The sequence below is a fragment of the Phalacrocorax carbo genome, chromosome 1 (assembly GCF_963921805.1).
Source record: "Phalacrocorax carbo chromosome 1, bPhaCar2.1, whole genome shotgun sequence".
Lineage (NCBI taxonomy): Eukaryota > Metazoa > Chordata > Aves > Suliformes > Phalacrocoracidae > Phalacrocorax > Phalacrocorax carbo.
This window is the reverse complement of record NC_087513.1, coordinates 149,613,303-149,633,725: the sequence shown is the minus strand read 5'-3', so window position 1 is coordinate 149,633,725 and position 20,423 is coordinate 149,613,303. Positions and strand designations below refer to the sequence as shown.

At 43.4% G+C, this 20,423-nt stretch overlaps 1 protein-coding gene across 5 annotated transcripts in view; it reads left to right on the top strand.

Annotated features, from left to right (window-relative positions):
- ST6GAL2 (ST6 beta-galactoside alpha-2,6-sialyltransferase 2) overlaps positions 1-20,423 on the top strand; it is a 54,273-nt gene that overhangs the window by 18,626 nt on the left and 15,224 nt on the right. For 2 of the 5 annotated variants that reach the window (XM_064439589.1, XM_064439573.1), the window contains 4 exons: positions 6,166-7,168; positions 11,447-11,544; positions 15,493-15,594; positions 16,687-16,861. In XM_064439589.1, coding sequence (XP_064295659.1) covers positions 6,223-7,168; positions 11,447-11,544; positions 15,493-15,594; positions 16,687-16,861 — 1,321 coding nt within the window. In that variant the 5' untranslated portion in view covers positions 6,166-6,222. Of the gene's footprint in view, positions 1-4,780; positions 4,995-6,165; positions 7,169-11,446; positions 11,545-15,492; positions 15,595-16,686; positions 16,862-20,423 lie in introns of those variants that run through there. The other 3 variants (XM_064439580.1, XM_064439565.1, XM_064439558.1) reach the window with 3 other exon arrangements.

Below are 20,423 nucleotides of genomic sequence, written 5' to 3'. Positions count from 1 at the left end.
GCTCCTCTGTTGCCTGATCCGTGAGGCTTTGCCTATGTAGAGGTAGTGTGTCAGAGCAAGAGCTGCTGTCATGGCTCGTGAGAAAGGATGCTGCAAGTTGGGTAGGTGGAGGTTAACCCAAGAGGTGCAGTCAGTCACTACAAAGGCAGGTTTTCCCTGGCCTTTGATTCTGTGATGAACGTTTCCATTGCCAGTGGGAAAGTCTGCATGTGAAGGCTAAGAGCTGGTATGGTTATTTTTACTACCCTCCTGTCAGCCCACACTCGCATAACATGTATGTGGTCTCTGGGCTGTGCAGGCGGCACTGTGGGCTGAAGGAAAGTGATAGCTGGCTTCAATGCCAGGCAGCTTGAACTTGATGATGGAGCGTGGAGAGTTGGTATCAGATGCACAGAAGATAAGTTTGACCTCCCACTAAAACTCGGAGATTTATGCATCTAAGCCCCCATGCTCCTACAGAATAATCTAGGACACGTTCCTTGGCAGAAACCCCACTGAGCATTTCTCCAGCTGCCGGATTGCCAGCTAGAGTGAGTTTTACTGCAAGTCTCACTGTATTTGGTAATTTTACAGCCTGAGCTCCTGGAAATGGGTCATTAGTAAAAATTAAAAAAGCCACTCTACCCCCACCCCCTTTAACTTGAAATTCTAGGTTTTATCAGCAGACCCGACAACAGGCACGCTGCCAGCCTGTATCCCCAGACGCAAACAGGAACCCGAGGCTCCGCTTTCCAGATACCCTGGCTTGGGATGCTTGGCTCACGTTTAGCGGGTGATACAGGTTAGCAATACCATCGTTTGCATATCTCTTAAGGAATTTTCCCAAAGAAGATAACTAGATAAAGGTTAAAAAGGCTCTGAGCAACATGGAAAAAAAAAAATCCTGCTTCTGAGTTGTTTGATGTTTCTTCTTTGTTTCAGAAGACATTTGCTTCTGTTGCCACAAATAATAATGAATGCAGCTTGACTCCTCTGAAAATAAAGTTGAAGGAAGGAGCCAGATTTATCGGGACTAACGAGGAAGTTGTCCAAAAGAGGTTCATTAATTAGGAGGTCTAATCACAGCCAATAAGACAAGTGCCCAGGCCATCAACAGACTAATATATATCTTTTGGCAGTCACCACTCCCCACAGGCTCGCCTGTCTGTTGCTGCCTACTGTATGGCTTGTACCGCAGAAATGATGTGATAATGCTAAAACCAATTTGGCACTTCCCACATGAGAGGGTGAGTGTGTTTCCCCATCCTGGAAATGCAGCCTCCAGCTGTCTTGCCCTATGCCAGAGGTTTCTTAATACCCTGGAATTAGCTGACTAAGAGATGAAGCAAACTAAAGGAGCATTTGCTATCTTTTCAGGCTGCCTAAGCTTTCCATCAAATAAACCCCGGTCTGATTCTCAGCCCTTTGGGAACGGTTGCCCACAGCTAACATTTGCTACCCCAAATAAAACCGAGGTGACCTTCTCACTGCAAAGCTGCAGCCAAGAAAAACCCTGTTTAACATAACAGTGCACATCTTAGAACATCAACTTGAACCATCCTGACCTCTGAGCTGCCAGGGTCTGTACAAATTAATTTAACAATAGACAGTGTTGAAAGGGAGGAATGTTTCAAAGGAATGAAAAAAAAATCTCCCTCATCCATCTCTTCTCATTTAAGAAATAGTCAGGAGGCCTACTTTAGAAAAATTAAAAGTGCTCCTTGTTGCAAAACAATGGGCTATATAAGGGGAGGGAGAACACATTGGTTTCTTGCATCTTAATGTAGTGAAATGAGATTTCCCATAAATGGGTGCTGCTTTTGGAAAATAGGCCTTTAATTTCCGTGGGGAAATCGGCTTTATTTCCTGGGATGCTTCAAAGGTACCCTTGGGGTTTGCCTTTCTTTTTCATAGCTGCCACTGGTACTTCTATTAAGCAAATAAATAAGTCTTCCCTTTCTGCCCACTTCATTGGTTTGTACCTGGCCTCACGTTTTCCATGGCTTTCATGCACACAACCAGACTGGGTGAGAAAAAAGCCCCTCACCATATGGTAGTTGGAGCTTAAATCAGTTAATGATTGAAAGAGCCCGTCAGAAAGGAGATATGTAGGAAAATGAGATCTTCAGCCTCTGGGGCAAACAGGTTTATTATTTCTGCTGAAGAGGAAGCTGGCTTGGGTTAAGTCTTGCGTGTTTTCCCCAGGTGCAGACTTATTCCTCTGGTCCTCCTTAGCAGGAGCTTTGACTCCAGCAGTCTCACTGTTTTTAAGTAGGGAGGATTATTATGGTAGGGGTGGTGAAGTTGGAGACAATGAGTAATGTTAACGATAATTTTAAAATTTGTGTAGAATTGCTTTGACAGCTTGAAAGCTGCATGACGAGCAGAGATGAGAGAGATGCAAGCTTCTTCCTGAAGCATCCAGTGGACTTCAATAATTACACCCATGAAACCGCCTGTTTTTCTTTATTTAGCCAGTGTAATTCATTACGATCATCGTTTCTGGTTTCCCGCACAAATGTTTTTCTCTTTGCAATTGAGATGCGCTGCCTCCAGCAACACAGGGCATGAGCCCAAGCCCATCCCCACGTGGTACTGAGGGAGATTCCCCAGTGAGCAGCAGAGGGGTCTGCTGCCAACCCGGGTGTGGGGTGGGGAGCGCGTGGAGGGGCTGCCCTCTCCTCCCAGACATTCCCAAAGCCAGGGACAGCGAGGTGTGAGAAGCCACAGGGGCTGAGGGGGAGAGGGCTGGATGTTTAGTGCAGAGGGAGGTGAGATAAACTGGCGTTTCTCTGGACATACTGCAGCTTTCCACACACAGCCTTCAAGATCCTGTGAGGTTGTAGGGGTCCTCTTGCAACTAATACACTAATGACCTTGAATTTGCTTCCAGCTCAGCTGTACTGCTGGAGGACAAGGCTTTTCTTGTGAGCAAAAAACATTAAAGCAGCACAGAGATTTGCCTGCATAGCTCCAGTCTTCAAGAGATTTGACTATCCTCTTTGAGGCCCCACTTGCAACAAGGGATTGTAGATAAGCTTCTGCAGTAGTTAATGTGTAAAGTTTTTACATTTATTCTCACTGGCGCCTCTCCTTTTGTTTGCAATGTTGACAGATATACTGGTGTATGCTGATTTGTTTTTTTTTTGCACAGATGATTTTTTTGCTGCATGAAAAGGGTAATCACGTGCCTGCCAACCAAGTCGAGTGTGCTTTTATGACCTTGTGTGTGTTAGGGAGGGAAAAAAAATAATTTGCTTTCGTTTAAAAATAATTAATAATGTAACTCATTCCTTTTTCAGATTGTAACCTGAATATCAAATTTAGGAGTCCAGGCTAATTCTTTGTGCCGAGGCAGTCTGCTGCACCAAGCACAGACAATGAGAAACTTTCACACCTGAATTAAGACTAAACCCTTTCTATTTCTTATCAACTTCTGGTTATAAAATACAACAAAACTTGGGAAAAAATTGAGAAAAATTTGAGATTTTGTTACGGATTATCTTTAAATTGTGTTTGGACTTGTTACATGACTCAGTGGAAAATATTAGTGACCTCTTCCTGGATAGCTTTGACTTCCTGCAAGCTTGTCTGTTAAAAAGCTTCTGCAAGATGCTTCCTTTGTGGATCCTGTAAGAAATGTGTATTCAGCAGGAGAAACATCTGACTGAGCAAAGACTAACTTACACAGTGGTTTGGAAGCCACGTGTTGAAAAGTGCTGGGGGAAAAACAGCAGGGAAAATGATAAAAAGGGATGAAAGCAGTTCAGATGGGTGAAGAATGCTGAGTTAAAAATGCAAACCATCTGAACACTGATGAGTGGGCAGGTTGCAATAACTTCAGGGCAGACCTAAGTTGTGCAACATATACTGGAAGTTGACTCCCACAGGACATAGCCTGCAGTGATTTAAAATTGGAAGCGAGGGGGGTGTGTGTGGGGGGAGAGCATCGAGGTGCTGCAGAGAGCAATCTTGCAGCAGCAGAGTGCAAGTAGGAAATGGGTCAGTTGGAGTAATAGCTTTTTTCCATGTGGTTTGTGCGAGCCAAGCCAAATGTGTGTAGAGCACAGGGTTATCGCACTCAAGATTTTTTTTTTTTCAGTGTGTTAGAAATGAATGTGTTTGCAATGAAATTTGGTCGTCCAAGTGTGACATTATGAATCCTCTCTCTGTTTGGACACTGCCTTGAGTCCCAAAGTCGGCTTGCTTTTTCTAATGCTGTAGGCTTTGTCTAGATCATTAAAATAGACTGTGTTTGGAAATGCAATGCTGTGGTCTCACATTCCCAGGAGGTCAGCAGAAATGCTAGCCTGAAGTATCCCTGCTAATACCACCTGCGGTTTGTTCTCGCCTCTGCATTGTGGTAGGCAATCTCCGCATTTGTGCTGAAACAACTGGATGTGTGACCACACTGAAGTGGATAAAGGGGCTGACCCAGCTTAAAAAAACCCAACCCAACCAAGAAAACCTTCTAACGTGTATTTCCCCTCCCTAACCCCCTGCTGTATCAGTTTACTGGTCCAGTTTGTAATATGCCAGCCCCATACACAGGGGTGTTGGCAGCAGCAGAGGCACGGTGCAGGAACGAGGGACAGAGCAGGGAACGCCTTACGCCAGTGGTGTTGCTGGTTTCTTTTCAGTGTGAAAACAGTGTCTTAGTTACAGCTTCAGTCGAAACTTTGCACTCAGCTTTGACGTACTTCAGCAGCTTGCAGAAAAGTGACAGCGTACGGTGCCTGTGCTTTTGGTCCCTCCTGATGGTCAGGTGTAAGCAGGCAGAGTGTTATCAGAGGTGTGTAAGCTGCGTGCGCTGTTTGGATGCGGTGTGATGAGATGGCAGCTCCTGAGGCACAGGCTGTTAATGAAATCCAAGCCTGCCCCACTCCCATTCCCCTTTTCTGATCACAGCTGGCTGGTACAAGTAGCTTTTAAGTCCCACCATTAAGCGGCCATTGAAACAAATGGCGTTAGGAAGAAAACTCCAGAAGAAAGGGCTTATTTTTAATCCAGATCAGGTAAGTGATCTGTCACTAAGTAGTACACTGACTTGCACTGCAGTGTAGCAGCTGAAGCTGACGATGACTATGGTGCAGGGAGGTGAATGATAAGGCTCATGATAGGGAGGGCCAGACTTTCTTCAGCCAGCTTTGCCACTGATTCGCACACCACTTGATTAAGCAAGTGAGTTTGTGTGAGGCCATAGCGTATGTGATAGTCCAGTGATGTGATAGTGTATTTTCCTTGGATTGCAGTCCCCTCAGTCAGACTTTATTTCATTTTGGACCACACAGCCCTCCACTAATGCGCAAGCTGTCCGAAATCCCCAAGTATTAGTAGAGCACAGATGTCTAAGTCCAGGTCTGACATTCCCTACCCACTCCCTTTATGTAAATCACTATCATTATGCTAAAGGCATGTATTCAGTTAGTTGTGCCATCCGTCCCCCTTTTTGGAAATTGCAAACCCAGCACACCTTGACATGCAGAACTCCTTCACGCCGCCTCAGTGTGCATGCAGCATCCATAACAGAGGTACAACAGTTGCTCTTATTCAGGTCTGATCCTGGGCAACAAATGATGTAGCCCACTGATGCTGTGCCAGTTCATCCCAGCTGAGGAAAAGAAAAGGTTCTCCTCCAACCCACTGGAGTGATGCTCTCCCCTCCTCCACCTTGATGATATCCACAGAGCATCGTCCTTTGTAGTCTGTGGGCAGAGGAGGGCTGTCCTGTTGAGGGTTTGTGCTCCCTGCCTGCTCCTTTTGGGGACAGGCTTGCTTACAGCCCCACTGCATAAGGACTATCAGTGGCAAAAGAGAAGACTAAGGTAAGCTAATATTGTCCCTGCTGTGCATACAGCCAGGCATGGGTTTTACTTTTGCTCTCATAATGCTATGCTTCGTATACCAGAAGCAGGCAGGCACATGATCTCCCCAAAGGCAGCCTCCAGTGTTACTGTAGAAACTGGCCACCAGCTTCTTTTGTAGCTAGCAGCTGTCACTGTGTGGTTACAGCCAAAGCGTGTCACTCCTAGTGTCTGCAGGCTCCGGAGTGTGTTTCTGCTTCTGAATCCTCTGTGCTACAGCTTGGAGATTAATTCTGCACCTTCTATCAAAGCGTGTTAAGATATTTCTGAATAGTATTTATTTTTAGAACCATTCTTGATTAATATTTGATGTTCTTTCCAGGTTTCATTTTCCTTCACCAATACTTCAAGGCACAGAGGAGCTGGTAAAGGCATTGCCATGAAACCTAACTTGAAGCAATGGAAACAACTCATGCTGTTTGGGATCTTTGCATGGGGTCTGCTTTTTCTGGTGATATTCATCTATTTTACAGATAGCAACACTGCTGAACCAGTTCCGAGTTCCTTTTCTTACATTGAAACCAAGAGGCTTCTGCCCCTTCAGGGCAAGCAGAGAGTCATCATGGGAGCCATTCACGATCCATCATTCTCTGAAACCATCGATGGGAATGAGGTACTTCTTAATGACGACCTCTTAGGTACATTTAAATCAGGGACTGGAAGTATTAAGAAATGGACTGATTTGGAAGATGCCTTTAGAAATGAAGATGAATTTTTTCCATCCCAGATAGGAAGAAAATCAAAAAGTGCTTTCTACCAAGTGAATGATGATTATTTATTTGCTGCTGGTCAGCCTCGGTCACACAACCACCTTCAAGAGATAGCAAAATTCATCTCAGCCGATGAGGAAAATCCAAAAGTAAATATTCTGCAGAACAACTGGAGCCATCAGAGAAGAATGAGGAGAAGGAACACAAAGCACAGGAGAAGCCAGATGCTTGATGAATCTGATGACTGGGATGGGCTATATTCCACAATGTCGAAATCCTTTCTTTACAAGCTTTGGAAAGGAGATGTCTCTTCCAAGATGCTAAACCCTCGACTGCAGAAGGCGATGAAAGATTATTTGAGCACCAATAAGCATGGGGTGCGGTTCAAGGGGAAACGAAACTCCAAGTTGACAGGAGACCAGCTATTCTGTGAGCTAAAAGAAAGGGTGAATGTGAAAACAATAGATGGCAAGGAGGCTCCCTTCTCCACTCTTGGATGGGAAAAGCACGTTCCCCAGATTCCACTGGGCAAATTGTATACACATGGCTTTGGGAGCTGTGCCGTAGTTATGTCTGCTGGTGCAATACTGAACTCCTCTCTAGGGGATGAAATAGGTGGGTGAATTGCAGTCTATTCATGTGCATATATATATATGTACATGTGCGCGTTCATGTTTGTCTTTCAAAAGGTTCATTCTTCTCAAGCATCAGGCTGTAAAATCTGGTTGTTCTCTCTCACCAGTGTTACATGAATGTGAGCTTACAGAGTTAGTGAAGCTGTTCCCTTTCAGGACAATATAACTGAAAGAAAAATCAGGCCTGAAGTAATAATTTGACTAAAAAAACAATGATGCCTTCTTATATTACAGATTGTAGTATAAAGGAGGCACTGGTTTCATCAGATCTGCCATATTTGACATTTTGCTGCAACACTGTTATTTCTTCAGCAGATTAGAGCCATGTTGAGGTTTTACTCTGCAAAGCTGTGTTGTGCCTTTCCGTATTTTGTGGTGGCCCATAGGGGAGCTGCTTGTTGTATTGCTGTCCTAGACTGAACTTTGTCTCCATGCCAAGAAGCAGCAGAACATCCTCTTCATCTCTTGCATATTTAGAGTTCACAGACATCTAGAATTCAGAGCCTTGAGCAGCCTCATGTGCTGAGGTGAAGTCCCCTGACCTCTTTTCCAAGAGTGAATTTAAATGAGTTCAAGTATCTCCACCCATTGTTTTTCCATTGCTGCACTGAGTCAGTGGGGTTACAGGTGTGCAGAGATGTCATCGTGTCACAGAATTCCCCACTTCAAGGTGGGAGTTTTGTGGTAGCTATTCAGAACAGGATTGTGGAGCCATAAAACTAACCCAGGTCAGTTTTATTTTTTTTCTTTTCAAAAATGAGTGCTACTACTTGTGTTAACGTCTCAGTGGTTCTTCATCTTAGTAGTACATGTGCAGTATGCTAAGAGCGCTGAAAGAAGGGTGAAATGTATGTCTCAAACTTGCTTCTGGAGCAAGAAGAGTTATCTCCTTCAGCTGTTTATAAAAAGCTTTTGATGTTCACTCATTAATCCTCCCATCTGCCAGGACTTCACATCCCAATACTTGCTTCATTGCACTGTATCATCTCTTTGACACAGATGGGTTTCCATAAAATCTCTGGGATATATTAGAGCTGCTATCATTACCAAACTGCTCTAATAGGCTTCCAGCACAGCACAGGTGCCCAAGCTGGCCTGCAGCTAAAATCACATCAGGGTAAGCCCCAATTGCACAGGAAGCTCCACTGATTTAGAAATGTTTGGGGTGAAAACACGTAACAGTTCTTCCCTTCTCCAGTGTGTTATCCCAGACTGAAACAAAATCTTCTGTCAGTGTTCCTCAGTACACACAGTTCACACCAGTACTAATTAGTGCTCTACTGAAGAATCCACAGCACATTGTGACATACCTACATATTACAGCACGCATCATGACATATTTGCACACTCAGGTGCAGTCCAGGTGTGGACTTTTGTGCTTGACATGGTACCTGGGGCCTGCATGCTCCTGGGTGTACCCATTTTCTCGGGAACACTCTGGGCACAGAAAGCTTATGCCATTCTCTGAGGAAGAATTTTTGATTTAATTGGGAAATTGACATCTGATGCCACCTAAAGGGAGGAGATGCTGTTTGATATGGCATACACAGGAGTTTCAGATCTCCTCCTACCTGTTCTACAGGAAAGTGTGTGGGGCAGCAGGAGTCACAGAAGGTTTTTTCTAAGTGTCTGGGAGGGGGAGCCAACTGACTGCTTACAACCATCCCAGAAGGGCCTGGTGCAAACCTGTGGGTCTTAGTGGTCAGTGCAGCTCCTGGGGAGTGCTAATACACTGGAGATACCATGACAGTGTTTCCCACTTAAAATGGACAATGGAAGCTCTAGCATCTGTTTGTATTATTCCCATGGGGAAGAAGTTATGCTTCCCCTGCAGAGTCCAGATATGTTACAGCTGAGCTCTTTGCCATGCCTTTCCACCTCCCGTCTAGTCTTTGAAAAAGTGAGAAGAGTCTGACCAGAAAGAGGGAGATCTGTTCAAGACGCTCTTTTTCCCTGTGCATGCACAGATGTAGAAGACTGTCCTTTCCCAAAGTTGGCACCAGGGCTACCAGCTCTCGGTTGAAAATGCAAGCAAACCTGCCAGTTACAAGGCACCATGGGTGACTGACTGGTGGTGCTGCTCTATGGAGTCAGCCTGGCACTCGTGCTGAGCACCTCTGTATCCACAGGAGCAGGGCAAAGTCAGCATCATTAGGGAGCAGAGAAAAACACCCCATGCATGAGCTCTGGTTTTTAGGCCATGAGCTGTACAGCCTTGGTTGATGAAGTTGCTGCAGGCGAAAGGCATTTACTATTTATCCTCCCCAAAGAAAAGAAGGCCTAAGAAAGCAGCAGCAGAGGACCTTTCTCTTCGCAGGCCTTTAGCTCCCTCTTCTGTATTCCTTTCAGAAACACAAGCAGAAATATTGTGTTCTGCCTTTTGCCCTCCCCCCCCCCCCCCTTTTTGAATGAAACTGGGTATGGAAATACTGTGCAAGTACAGCAAACACTCCCATCGTGATCATGCTATTTAATGGGACACCCAACTATTTTGGCATCATCAGGAAGTAACAGGTATTTGTGATCAAACCCCAAATTTTTTATATCTTTAAAATGGTTACCTCCAAATACTTAATAAGGTTAAAATCAGTTGACTTAAAACCAGCTATTATTAGTGTTAAGCTGTGTCCTGATGGTATATTTCATGGTGAAGGAAGGGTTTTTGGTCTCAACATGAAGAATCAGCATGGGTAATGTTGGAAATGCAGTACACTCTCTCTCAATTAAGTTGTGTACCATACACTTCCCATTTCCTGACCCAATTCCCAGTTATTAGTCAACAGATTGTCAAAAAGTTGTCAAATGCAGGTCCAAATATATGTTCTTAAATGCATAAGCAGGTTTCAAGTACAAAGGACCTTTGTTTTAATTTTCCTTCTGCAAAAATGTGCAGTACCTGCAGCTTCTGTTGACTTCGTGTCCTCTAGCTCCTGTGCAATCAAGATGCTGATGTTTAAGCAGATGAAGGCTAGGGGTTGAGGCTAGGATTGTCACTGCGTAGGGACACAGAAAAAGCCTCTGCTCCTTCTTAGCATCTGAGGAGTTGAGTTTGGTGGACATTTGGCAAAAATCTCTCTTTCAGACACAACATGTTAAAACAAGCAGGTATGGCTGACATTGGACTGCCAGCTTCATATCACACAGCATTTTGTTGTCTGGAGTACAAGTGGCATAGAGTAAAAGTGTGAAACATCAGAAGATCCCAGTTTGATAGGATCAGGCCTGAACTCCATTTAAGCATGTCAGTTATCTTTGGAAACTTCTGTCTCCTCCATTTTTGAGCTACAGACAACCACATTTTAAGTGACGAGAGATAAACAGCGGTATAAACTACCTATGGGCTAGGACATTACGTGCCCATTTCAGTCTGCATCATAATCTCTGCTTCCATCAACAGAAGGGACAAAAGTAGGCCAAACGGGGCTATTGACAGGGACAGTGTGGTTCTGGACAATGGATATAATGTCTTACTCTCCCTCACACCTTTTGTGCTTTGAGATCCCCTCAGAAGCAGCACTGGAAGGGTGATTATCTTTTATCCAGCGGAGGCTTGCACATAGTGTCTACCCTTGACCCATACTTGACCTATAGCTGCTTTCTATTCTGCATGACTTCAAGGTCAACAGCTCCTGGGGAAACTTTGACAGTTCGGCTGTGTTAGATCTTTGCTACCAAGGGATCCTCAGGTGTCAGTGTGTGAGCAGGTGTGTGGGCTGATTTCCCTACAGAGACTCTTTAAGACTTGTACTGACCTTGAGAATAAGTAAATGATATGATTAATAGGTTTGGGGTAGTGTGAGATTTTCAGATATCATAAAATACTGTGAAGCACAAGCTTATAGTTAAGCGTTGTTATTCGTTCAGATGTGCAATTAGATATCCTTGCAATTAACATGCTTTTGCATGGAGTAATTCTTTGTAAATTTTGCAATAAAAGTAGTGAGCAATTGTGTGTACTGGGTGTACTTTGCCCACACACCTGCTCACACTAACTTTATCCAATTAAGGGAAATATTTAAGTATTGCAAGCTAAATTAATAGATTATTCTGAACTTTTTTCCCAGTGGATTTTAATGATGTTAATACCATATGGCAGATGCAAGAGGATTTTTGTTTGCACGTAGTAGAATAATTATCATCCTTAGAATATCAAGATTAGGAGAAATGTGTAAGTTTTATGTTAGTTTAGCTCATTTGGTTTATTTTACTGTTCTGTATTACTAAGAAAAACAAATTACCCCCTCATTTATGCTCCTAGATTCTCATGATGCTGTTCTAAGATTTAATTCTGCTCCAACACGCGGCTATGAAAAAGATGTTGGAAATAAAACAACCATGCGGATCATTAACTCTCAGGTAAGATATTCCTTTTGTGATTCAAGTCAGTGTCACTTCTGTGCAATATGACATTAAATTAATAACTTCTGAGAAAGTGTTGTGTAATCTGGGAAACAGCTAGTGATTTAACAGTCCTGATATAGAGCAGGGAGAAGTTCTCCCCACAGGAAAGTTCACACTGCTGTCAGTGTAGAGTGATTGCAGTAGTTACTTGATATCCTTCTTTTAAAGTACTGTTTTTTAAAGTTTCTCATGTGTCCTACACCTGTAAAGGATCTGCAGGGTGGCAGAGTCAACAGTACAGAAGACCTTCAGCACACTGCCTCCGGGATCTTCACAAAGCCCAGGCTGTGGGGATCCCAAAGCTCTTTTCTCATATTCACCAGTTGCCCAATTATTTCCTCGCTGGAAGGCAAAAGAAATGGGAACTGAGTTGTCTTAATATATAACTTCAGGCAAGTCATCATTCTTTAAAAATTTGGAATGAACTAGTAAAAAACTTTAATGTACACTGGATATTACACATAAGGTGAGTTCGTTCTTTTGAATGGAAACATAAAATGGGATTTTCTGTATATGGGTGTCAACAAATAATTGTGCATTGAGCTATAGTGACACCTTATGGTTAAGAGTAGTTTTTCAATTTTGAAAAAAACCTGAATGGATTTGGACAAACCAAGCCTCTTTCCTTTGTATGAAGTGCAACCAAAAAGCGCCAACAGAATTACTGTGAAATTTTATGACATATTGAAGCAGTGAGTTTAATTAGTCAACACCAGTAGTATGGCTGGCCATGTAGCATGCTCTACACGTATTGATTCTTGCTGAATGAGAGCAAAATTCTTATTAATTAATTTTTTCTTCTTCTTCTTTGATTGACTGCCCATGCAGAGTCAATCTTTTGTGGGTGTTTTCTCTGTGTGTATAAGTTCATGTTCTTTGCCGCCACAGAGAGGACTGTTCACTGTCATTTCCATCATACTCATTCTGTAGCTCTTTGTGAGGCTGTAGGAGAGACTCGATCTTTGAGGTGATCTGGGTCAAATACGTGCCCTTTCTTTTGCTCAGGGGAAGACAGCAGAAATATCTTACTCTGGATTTAGTGCTGAAATCAAGGTATTAGAGAACATTGATCTTAATGTCATTGATTTTACTACATTTTTTTTTTTTTTACTGTTCATTGTTTTACTATTAGCCTAAACATCCTGGTTGCTGACCATGCCTGAACTCCTGTGCTGGGCAAGGAGGAGGGTTTAGAAACTTTATTTAGTTGACTAGTCTCACTAGGCTCCCTGTAGGTGAAGGGAGAAATGCCTCCAGGGAGTGATCTGAGCTTTGTTAGCTCCCCAGTGAAATGGGTAAATTAGCTGCTCGCAGAAGGCTGGGGACCTCCTGGCTCCCAGGACTGCTGCAGTACACTCCCACCGGCGTGGTAATGGAGGGTCCCATGGTCTTCTCTGCTGTACTGTACATTGCTCGCTCTCCACAGGCCTCCACAGGACATGGCTAAAATTCAGGCCAGGTCAGCTCACACAGCTTCCTCACAAACATTCATATTCTCACTACCTTTCTGCTCTTCAGAAGGAAGAGCCACCCTACAAGACAACCCGGATAGGCTGGAAGCCTGGGCCAACAAGAACCTTATGGATTTCAACAAGGACAAGTGTAAGGTCATACACCTGGGAAAACATAATCCAGGAGTGCAGCACAGGTTAGGATCTACCCGGCTGGGGAGCAGCACTCTGGAAAGGGACCTGGGGGTCCTGGTGGACAGGAAGCTCAACATGAGCGAAGTGTGTGCTGCTGCGGCCAAGAAGGCCAACAGGGTGCTGGGTTGCATCAAAAAGGGCATCGCCAGCAGAGAGAAAGAAGTCATTATCCCACTCTACTCAGCGCTTGCCAGGCTGCACCTGGAGTACTGTGTACAGTTCTGGTCCCCGCTCTACAAAAAGGATGTGGACAGGCTGGAAGGGGTCCAGAGAAGGGCCACCAGGATGATCAAAGGACTGGAAAGTCTGCCATATGAGGATAGGCTGAGACTACTGGGTTTGTTCAGCCTTGAGAAAAGAAGGCTTAGGGAGACCTTACCACCATGTACCAGTATTCAAAGGGTGGCTACAAAGAAGATGGAGACTACTGTTTTACATTAACTCACATGGAAAAGATATGGGGTAATGGGTACAAGTTAATCCTGGGGAGATTCCAACTGGACGTGAGAAGATTTTTCACAATGAGAACAATCAGCCATTGGAATAATCTCCCAGGGAAGTGGTAGATTCCCAAATATTGGACACTTTTAAGGTTCAGCTGGACAGAGTGCTGGGCCATCTTGTCTAGACCATGCTTCTGCCAAGAAAGGTTGGACTAGATGATCCTTGAGCTCCTTCTAACCTGTGATTCTATTATTCTATGATTTAGAGGGGTCAGAAGCCACCCCTGATGCTCTGGCCACCTGCTAAGCAACTGGCCTTCCCCTCCCTGCAAGAGATATCTGCGCAGCCCACCTGATAAAAGTTGCTTTCCATACCAATACTGAAGATGGGTTACCCATACAGGTTTACTGACCCTCCTTCCCTCATCGTTGTTGGAAATCCCTGCATTCAGTTGATGAAAAGGCTTCTGTGGCCCTCTTCTTCCCTCATGTTCTTTTCTGCAAAAGCCCAAAGGACATGATGGAAGCCAGTGTAGCCACAACAGATACTGTTATTCCAGAAGAAACTCATCTCATACATATGAATGCAGGCTCACTAGGAGCGAAACGTGTGGACAACACCTCCAAAGGACTCTTGCTTACTGAAAGGGAAGTAAGAGCTCCTTTGTGTGATAACTGTGGAACCAAGCTTTTAAAAGCTTGACCTTTTGGTCTGTTTACTCTGTACTCTCAAAAAAGGACTTTACATTCTCAGGCAAAAACTGCTCTGAGAAATGGAGTTGGGGATGCTGATGGCAGCACGACTAATTCTGTTCTTGTTGTAGAAGGCTGATGGAAAGTCATTAAGCTCAAAGTTTATGGTAGGAAGAATATTGCTATGGCAACAATATTATTTTTCTGAAGAAAAATATGCATAATCAAATATGGCTCATTGGATCCTAAAGGGAAATGAAAATTAGTATGAATTTATTTGTCTGGAATGTTGATTAGTTTAACAGCTGGAGCCAAATTCATGCTGTTTCAACCAATGCTGAAATCATTTAGCTCAATCCTGCCTGAGATTGGATGCACCAGGGATCACAGAGATCTGGTTAGGCATCGAGGGTCCAGGAAGGGATAAGCTGGCAGGATTGAAAAGGAAACTTCCAGTGGGGTGGGAGGATCAGGCAGAGTACCAGGAGGTGTGGGAGGGAGCTATATGAGAGCAGTAGATAAGAGCAATGTGACAGTTACTTCAAAAAATAGCCCTATCACGTGCCTGTTCCTGGAATTATTTCTCTAGGTATACCAGCTTTTACAGTCATGGTCTAGTTTGCCTTTTTGGAGTTACTTGAAAGGAGACTGTCTTGCTGTTGAAATAAGAAAGCAACCAAAATGGGAGGAGGGGAGGAAAAAAAAAAAAAAAAGGCATTACCCTTGGTGGCTGTAACCTTTCAAAGAAGGCTGCTCTGTGTCCAAGAAGAGGATCCTGTGTGCAGTCTGAAAAATATTTTAGCTTTTGTTTTCACGTTCCAGAATACACAGTAGTGTTGATATACAATTATGCAGCTACTCAAGTGGTCCCATCACATCCCTCACAGATGGGGAGTAATTCAGCATACTGCTACTTCAAACTGGCATGAGTGCTGTTTATGGCTAAGCTCTTTTTTATATATATATTTTTTAACAGAACAAGACGCTTAAAATCAACCAGAATTAAAGCAGAACAAACAGCAGTGTGGGGAGGACTGTTAATTTTAGAGAAGGGTTTTGCCATTTTTCTGGATCCCACTTGCTTTTAACGCTGTGCAATTGTTTGCATCCATGTTTTGCAGATTCTCACCAACCCAAACCATCACTTTGTCGACAGCTCCTTGTACAAAGATGTTATCTTAGTAGCCTGGGATCCGGCCCCCTACTCTGCAAATCTGAATGTGGTAAGACGTCTGCTTGGACCTTTCTTCCCAATCAGTCTGAAAGCACTGGAGACAATTAATTTATTTAGTATTGCAGTTTCCTGGTTCTCACTTGTCACAACAAACCCCAAAGTCTGCCCTTTCTGCATGAATTGGTCAAAGTTGGTTTGGTCAAAAGCTTTTTAGTCGCCAGCACTACTTGTACTGGAATGGACTGCTCTGAGATGGTAGTGTAAATGGATGATGGTTTTTTTGGATAAAACATTGCTATTTTCACATAACAGTGAGTTTTCTGCATGTTTGCCAAGGAGGGAACACTGCTAGATTCAGAAGGAGGTTTTATCAGGAAAGGTAAACGATTGCATCCATTTTTACCCCCCTACCTCTCTGCCTTCCAAGACAAAATAAAACACCCTAATGAAAATCTCTCTTGGCTCCTTCCCCATTTCTCAGGCCTCCTCCCCACCAGTCTTCCCTCTGTGTCCACTCCCCCACAGCCATCTGTGCCCCACCATCCTCCTGCACGCTCAGAGCAGCAGACGTCCATCTGGTTGTCACTGGGGGAGTCTCTGCTTTGGCTGGTGCTGCAGTTCCAGTGGACCAGTTGATCTGATGGTTCTTGGCAAGGGGAGCTCAGAGCTGAGAAGGCTGCAAAGTAGAAAGTAAACCTTCATCTGCTGAACTCACTTAGCAACAGATGCCAGAGGCCGCCTGCCTCCTACGCAGGCTGCTGTCAGGCTGCTTCACGTGCTGCTGCTGCCGCCAGCAGGGACAGGGGCACTCTCAGAGGAAGGTTCGTCCCCTTGCCCAGGTTTTCTGTCAAGGGTCTTTGAACCCCTTCTTAAACGTGAGACTGTGAGTGGGAGATGAGGTTGGCTCATCACACTGCAGTGAATTGCTTATTGGGAGTCTCTGTATGAAGAAAGGAAGCACAACAGCCCAGAGTGAGGACTGGCTTTCTAGGAGAAGTGTCCATCAGTGCAGGCTGTTTTGCTACCTTTGCTTCTGTTCTGAAGAACCTGAATGAAACTAATTCACATTATTTTGCATGTAGTGTTCAAAACGCATTGGATACCATAAGGTCAAAAAAATTCTTATTTTTTTTGTTCCCAGTGGTATAAGAAGCCAGACTACAATCTGTTCACGCCCTATGTACAGCATCGCAGGAAGAATCCAAACCAGCCATTTTACATTCTCCATCCAAAATTTATATGGCAGCTCTGGGACATCATTCAGGAGAACACTAAAGAGAAGATACAGCCCAACCCTCCTTCTTCAGGTTTTATTGGTAAGAGTGTTGAAGATGGGCCTGGCAGACATGTTAGATTAAAAAAAAAAAAAAATCACAAAAATTATAAATGTGTGCATTGCATGAGGATCAAGTCCATATACATGTACTCTTTGTTGTTGGTGCTCTATACAAAAGCAATGACTAGCTAAAACACACAGTATGAGAACTATGAAATAGTTGGGTGAATTTAATGTTCTGCTTTCTTGCCTTTCACATCCATAGTATGCATGCCAGATTTATAAAACAAACATACATCTGTGAGAAATTTGTATTATTCCATATTAATTTATCTATTGAGAACCTACTTGATTCTGAAGTTCTTTGTTGGGATCATAGAGCAGAAATGCATCAGACAAGTGAAAGCATACAGCAGATCACACAGAGAGGATGAAATCACTCATGCAGTCTGACAGGCCAAGCTGGATTCCCTACGCAGATCAAGGAATGGGATTTACTATGGCCTGTCACAGCTTCCAGCGCTCAGCTGAAAGTGTCCAAAGCATCCCCCTCTTACACTTGAAGGAATAGAGCTTCACTTTATTTTTTGGTCCTTCCTTAGTAGTTCTTGGGGGATAATTTGCCACTGTGCCCACAGTTCATACAACATAACTTACCTGGTGCATAGAGCAGGTCCTGATCGTGAATGTCAAAAGCATGCAAGTACTCAGAGTAGCAAGGCTGAATCAGGTCTTTCTTGCTCCCTCTAGAGACACAGAGGGCAACAGAGCTCCAAACACTCGCTTCCACTTTGGAGGAAGATCCATCCTTTCCTCCTTGACGTAGTGATATTGGCTTATGTATTTGCTGCAGGCAGAAGATGCTGTTATCATTCTTTCTGTCTGAATCTGAAAGTGAAGATACCTGAGATTGCATCCAACATGAGAAAACCAGTTCTGAGCACTTATCTTGGGTTCTGTGTATAGTAATGGCATCCCACGATACTGTGGAGCCCACCAAAGGCCTTAGGGAGGGTGCTGATGCTCTCAGAGGGATAACATAAAGGTGTCTGGGAGATGCCCATCTATGATGTGAGTGGATTGTGCTTACGTGGAGCGTGAGTGGAAAAAAGGGGCCTTGTGTGTCAGAGGAGGATGCCTTGGCAGTTGGTTACTTCTTGGAGTGAGATTTTTGGAACCTGCTTGCAAAAATTCATAAGAAGTCTGCTCATGTAGAATGATCTCACCAGCAGCATTCACATTTCGCAAAAGCATTTCTTGGAGTAATGAAGTTGTTGATAAAAATAGGTTAACAGCTGCTGATCATAAGAATAGTGAAGAGGATCGTTGTGCTGTCAATCTGTACTTCCACCATATATAAGAAACACATCAAAAGCTTTCTGTGAAGAAACGGAGTTAATTTCACTGTAAGAATAGAACAGTAATCTTCAACCCCAAATCTAAATGTTCCTGACAAAAAATATCCTTCAAGCACAGAATGACATGAAAATATAAAGCAAAAACATTAACAACAAAAGCTGTACGGATATATACACACTGTGTCTGCAGATGCAAATTTGCCTCCTTCACCTCTACTGAGAATTTTATTTGTATTGTTCTTTTCCAAATGCTTAGACATTTTGTTAATGCTATTATTAGCTTTAAGAAAACAAGGCAGTAAGACAAGCTGATTGGGAGTCATATCCACCTAACTTGATAACTAGATACTATTCTTATAGGTGCATTTTAAATATGTAATTAGGGAAAGGCTTCCTATTTTATTAACCTATTGAATGGATGTCTATGGATTGTACTTGTAACGTAATATAAACTGGGAGACAGCACAGAAATGCAGCTGTGTGTTGTCAAAGGTGGACTTGAAGGGCAAGATAAAACATATATAATACAGCTTGGCAGAAATCTGAAAAGTCATGTTGGTCTTCAGCTCAGGTATCTCTCAACAGCTCCTGTAGCAAATATCCAGTTGGAACTGAAGCTGTCAGACACAACTGAGTGCACCAGTATGAAAGGTGTATCCTGAGTGTTGATTCTGAATGTCCTGATTCTTATAAAATCTACAAAATTATTTCCTATAAAATTAATAGAAGGAATGGATAAAGGATGACCATTACAAAATATGAGTGTCTTAATTTCAAGAAGAGATGGGAAAATGGTTTATTAAATGGCCACACTGCTAATATCATTGTGCTCAAAACAGCTATATGAAGGAAGATAGGCTGCTGTTAAATAGAGGGTATGAATTTTCACAGGCAGAGTGATCTGTGTCCCTGAATCTAAGCTCTTTATAGCATGGACTGTAGTGATTCTAATCACTTCATTAGAATAATTTATTGTAAGTCTGTGTGCAATGCTCTGCAATTAGAACAAATACAGAATGTACAAGGATCTGGTTTGTCCATATTTACACCAGCAGAAAGTCAGGCAGCCCTCTGTGAGCTTGTGGTTAATTGCAGAGGAAGAGCAGCAGTTCCTCAAATCACTTTTGCTGCCAGTAATGTGGAGAAGGTAGAAGAAAATTATTCTGGATCAAGTAAAGCAATTTTGTTTCAAGCTTTTTAACCCTCTTTAGCCCCATTTTTACAAAATTGGACAAATGTATAAATTAAAACATGGGAACATCAGGCTATTTCCTTTCAGGAATGTCAGGAATGTTTTAGCGTGGTCTTAGAGTATTTCTTCAGTAAGTATATTTTTCACCTGACAATTTTATCTATTTCTGCCGCTTAGCACTATTTATAAGAAACCGAGTCTTCCCGAAGGGAGGATGTTTGGTGGAATGTGTTCTCATGGTGTTCTTCTGCAGCAGTGAGTCACCATCCTTCAGCAGTGATTGATGTCAGGGGAATCTTTTAACATGGTTAATAGCTGTATTAAAATACTTAAGTCACAATATCATTAAGTCTATTGGAAAATGGGCCAGTGGGTCATTTGTGGGGAAGAGACAGTCTCTTGCATGCTGTGACTTTAGGGGAATGAGAGAGTGAGAAGAGGTAGGATCTTTTTTCCCTGGTTTCTCCACCGCATAGGGGCTAGGGAGAAGAACATTTTTTGTGCTTCCTTTGGGGTATAGGATGCCCTGTCTCAGTATAACTCCTTCCTGGAGCCACTGGTTCCTCAAAACCCTATGTACATCAGCTCTGAGCTGGCATATTGCTTGAGGAGAGGCAATAGCACTGCGGTAGCTGGTGGTTGGGGTGAGGGAAGCTTAGTGCCTGTCCCGGCTGTAGAGGAAGGGAGAGGAGAAGATGAGAAGTGTTGCACAGAGCAGGATTGGATGTGCTCTACAGGTTAAGTACAAAATAAGGCACAAGTCTGGAATGCTTTAGTAATACTGCATTTTGTGTTTTAAGCCTTCAAATATGTCACTGCTTCCAGCCACTTCTGAAATGGTAACATACAACGTACACACACTACGGAGGTGTAAAACCAGGTCAGATGAATATTGCCCAACCCAGATCAGCTTCGTCCAAGAACAGAGTTTCTCCATTCCTCTCCATCAGGTTCTAACTTGTAGAAGTTCATGTCTTTGGTTTTCTTCTAAACAGGGTGTCAGCTCACGGCAGCCCACCCATCACTGGTGCCAGGCTGCACCGTAACAGTGC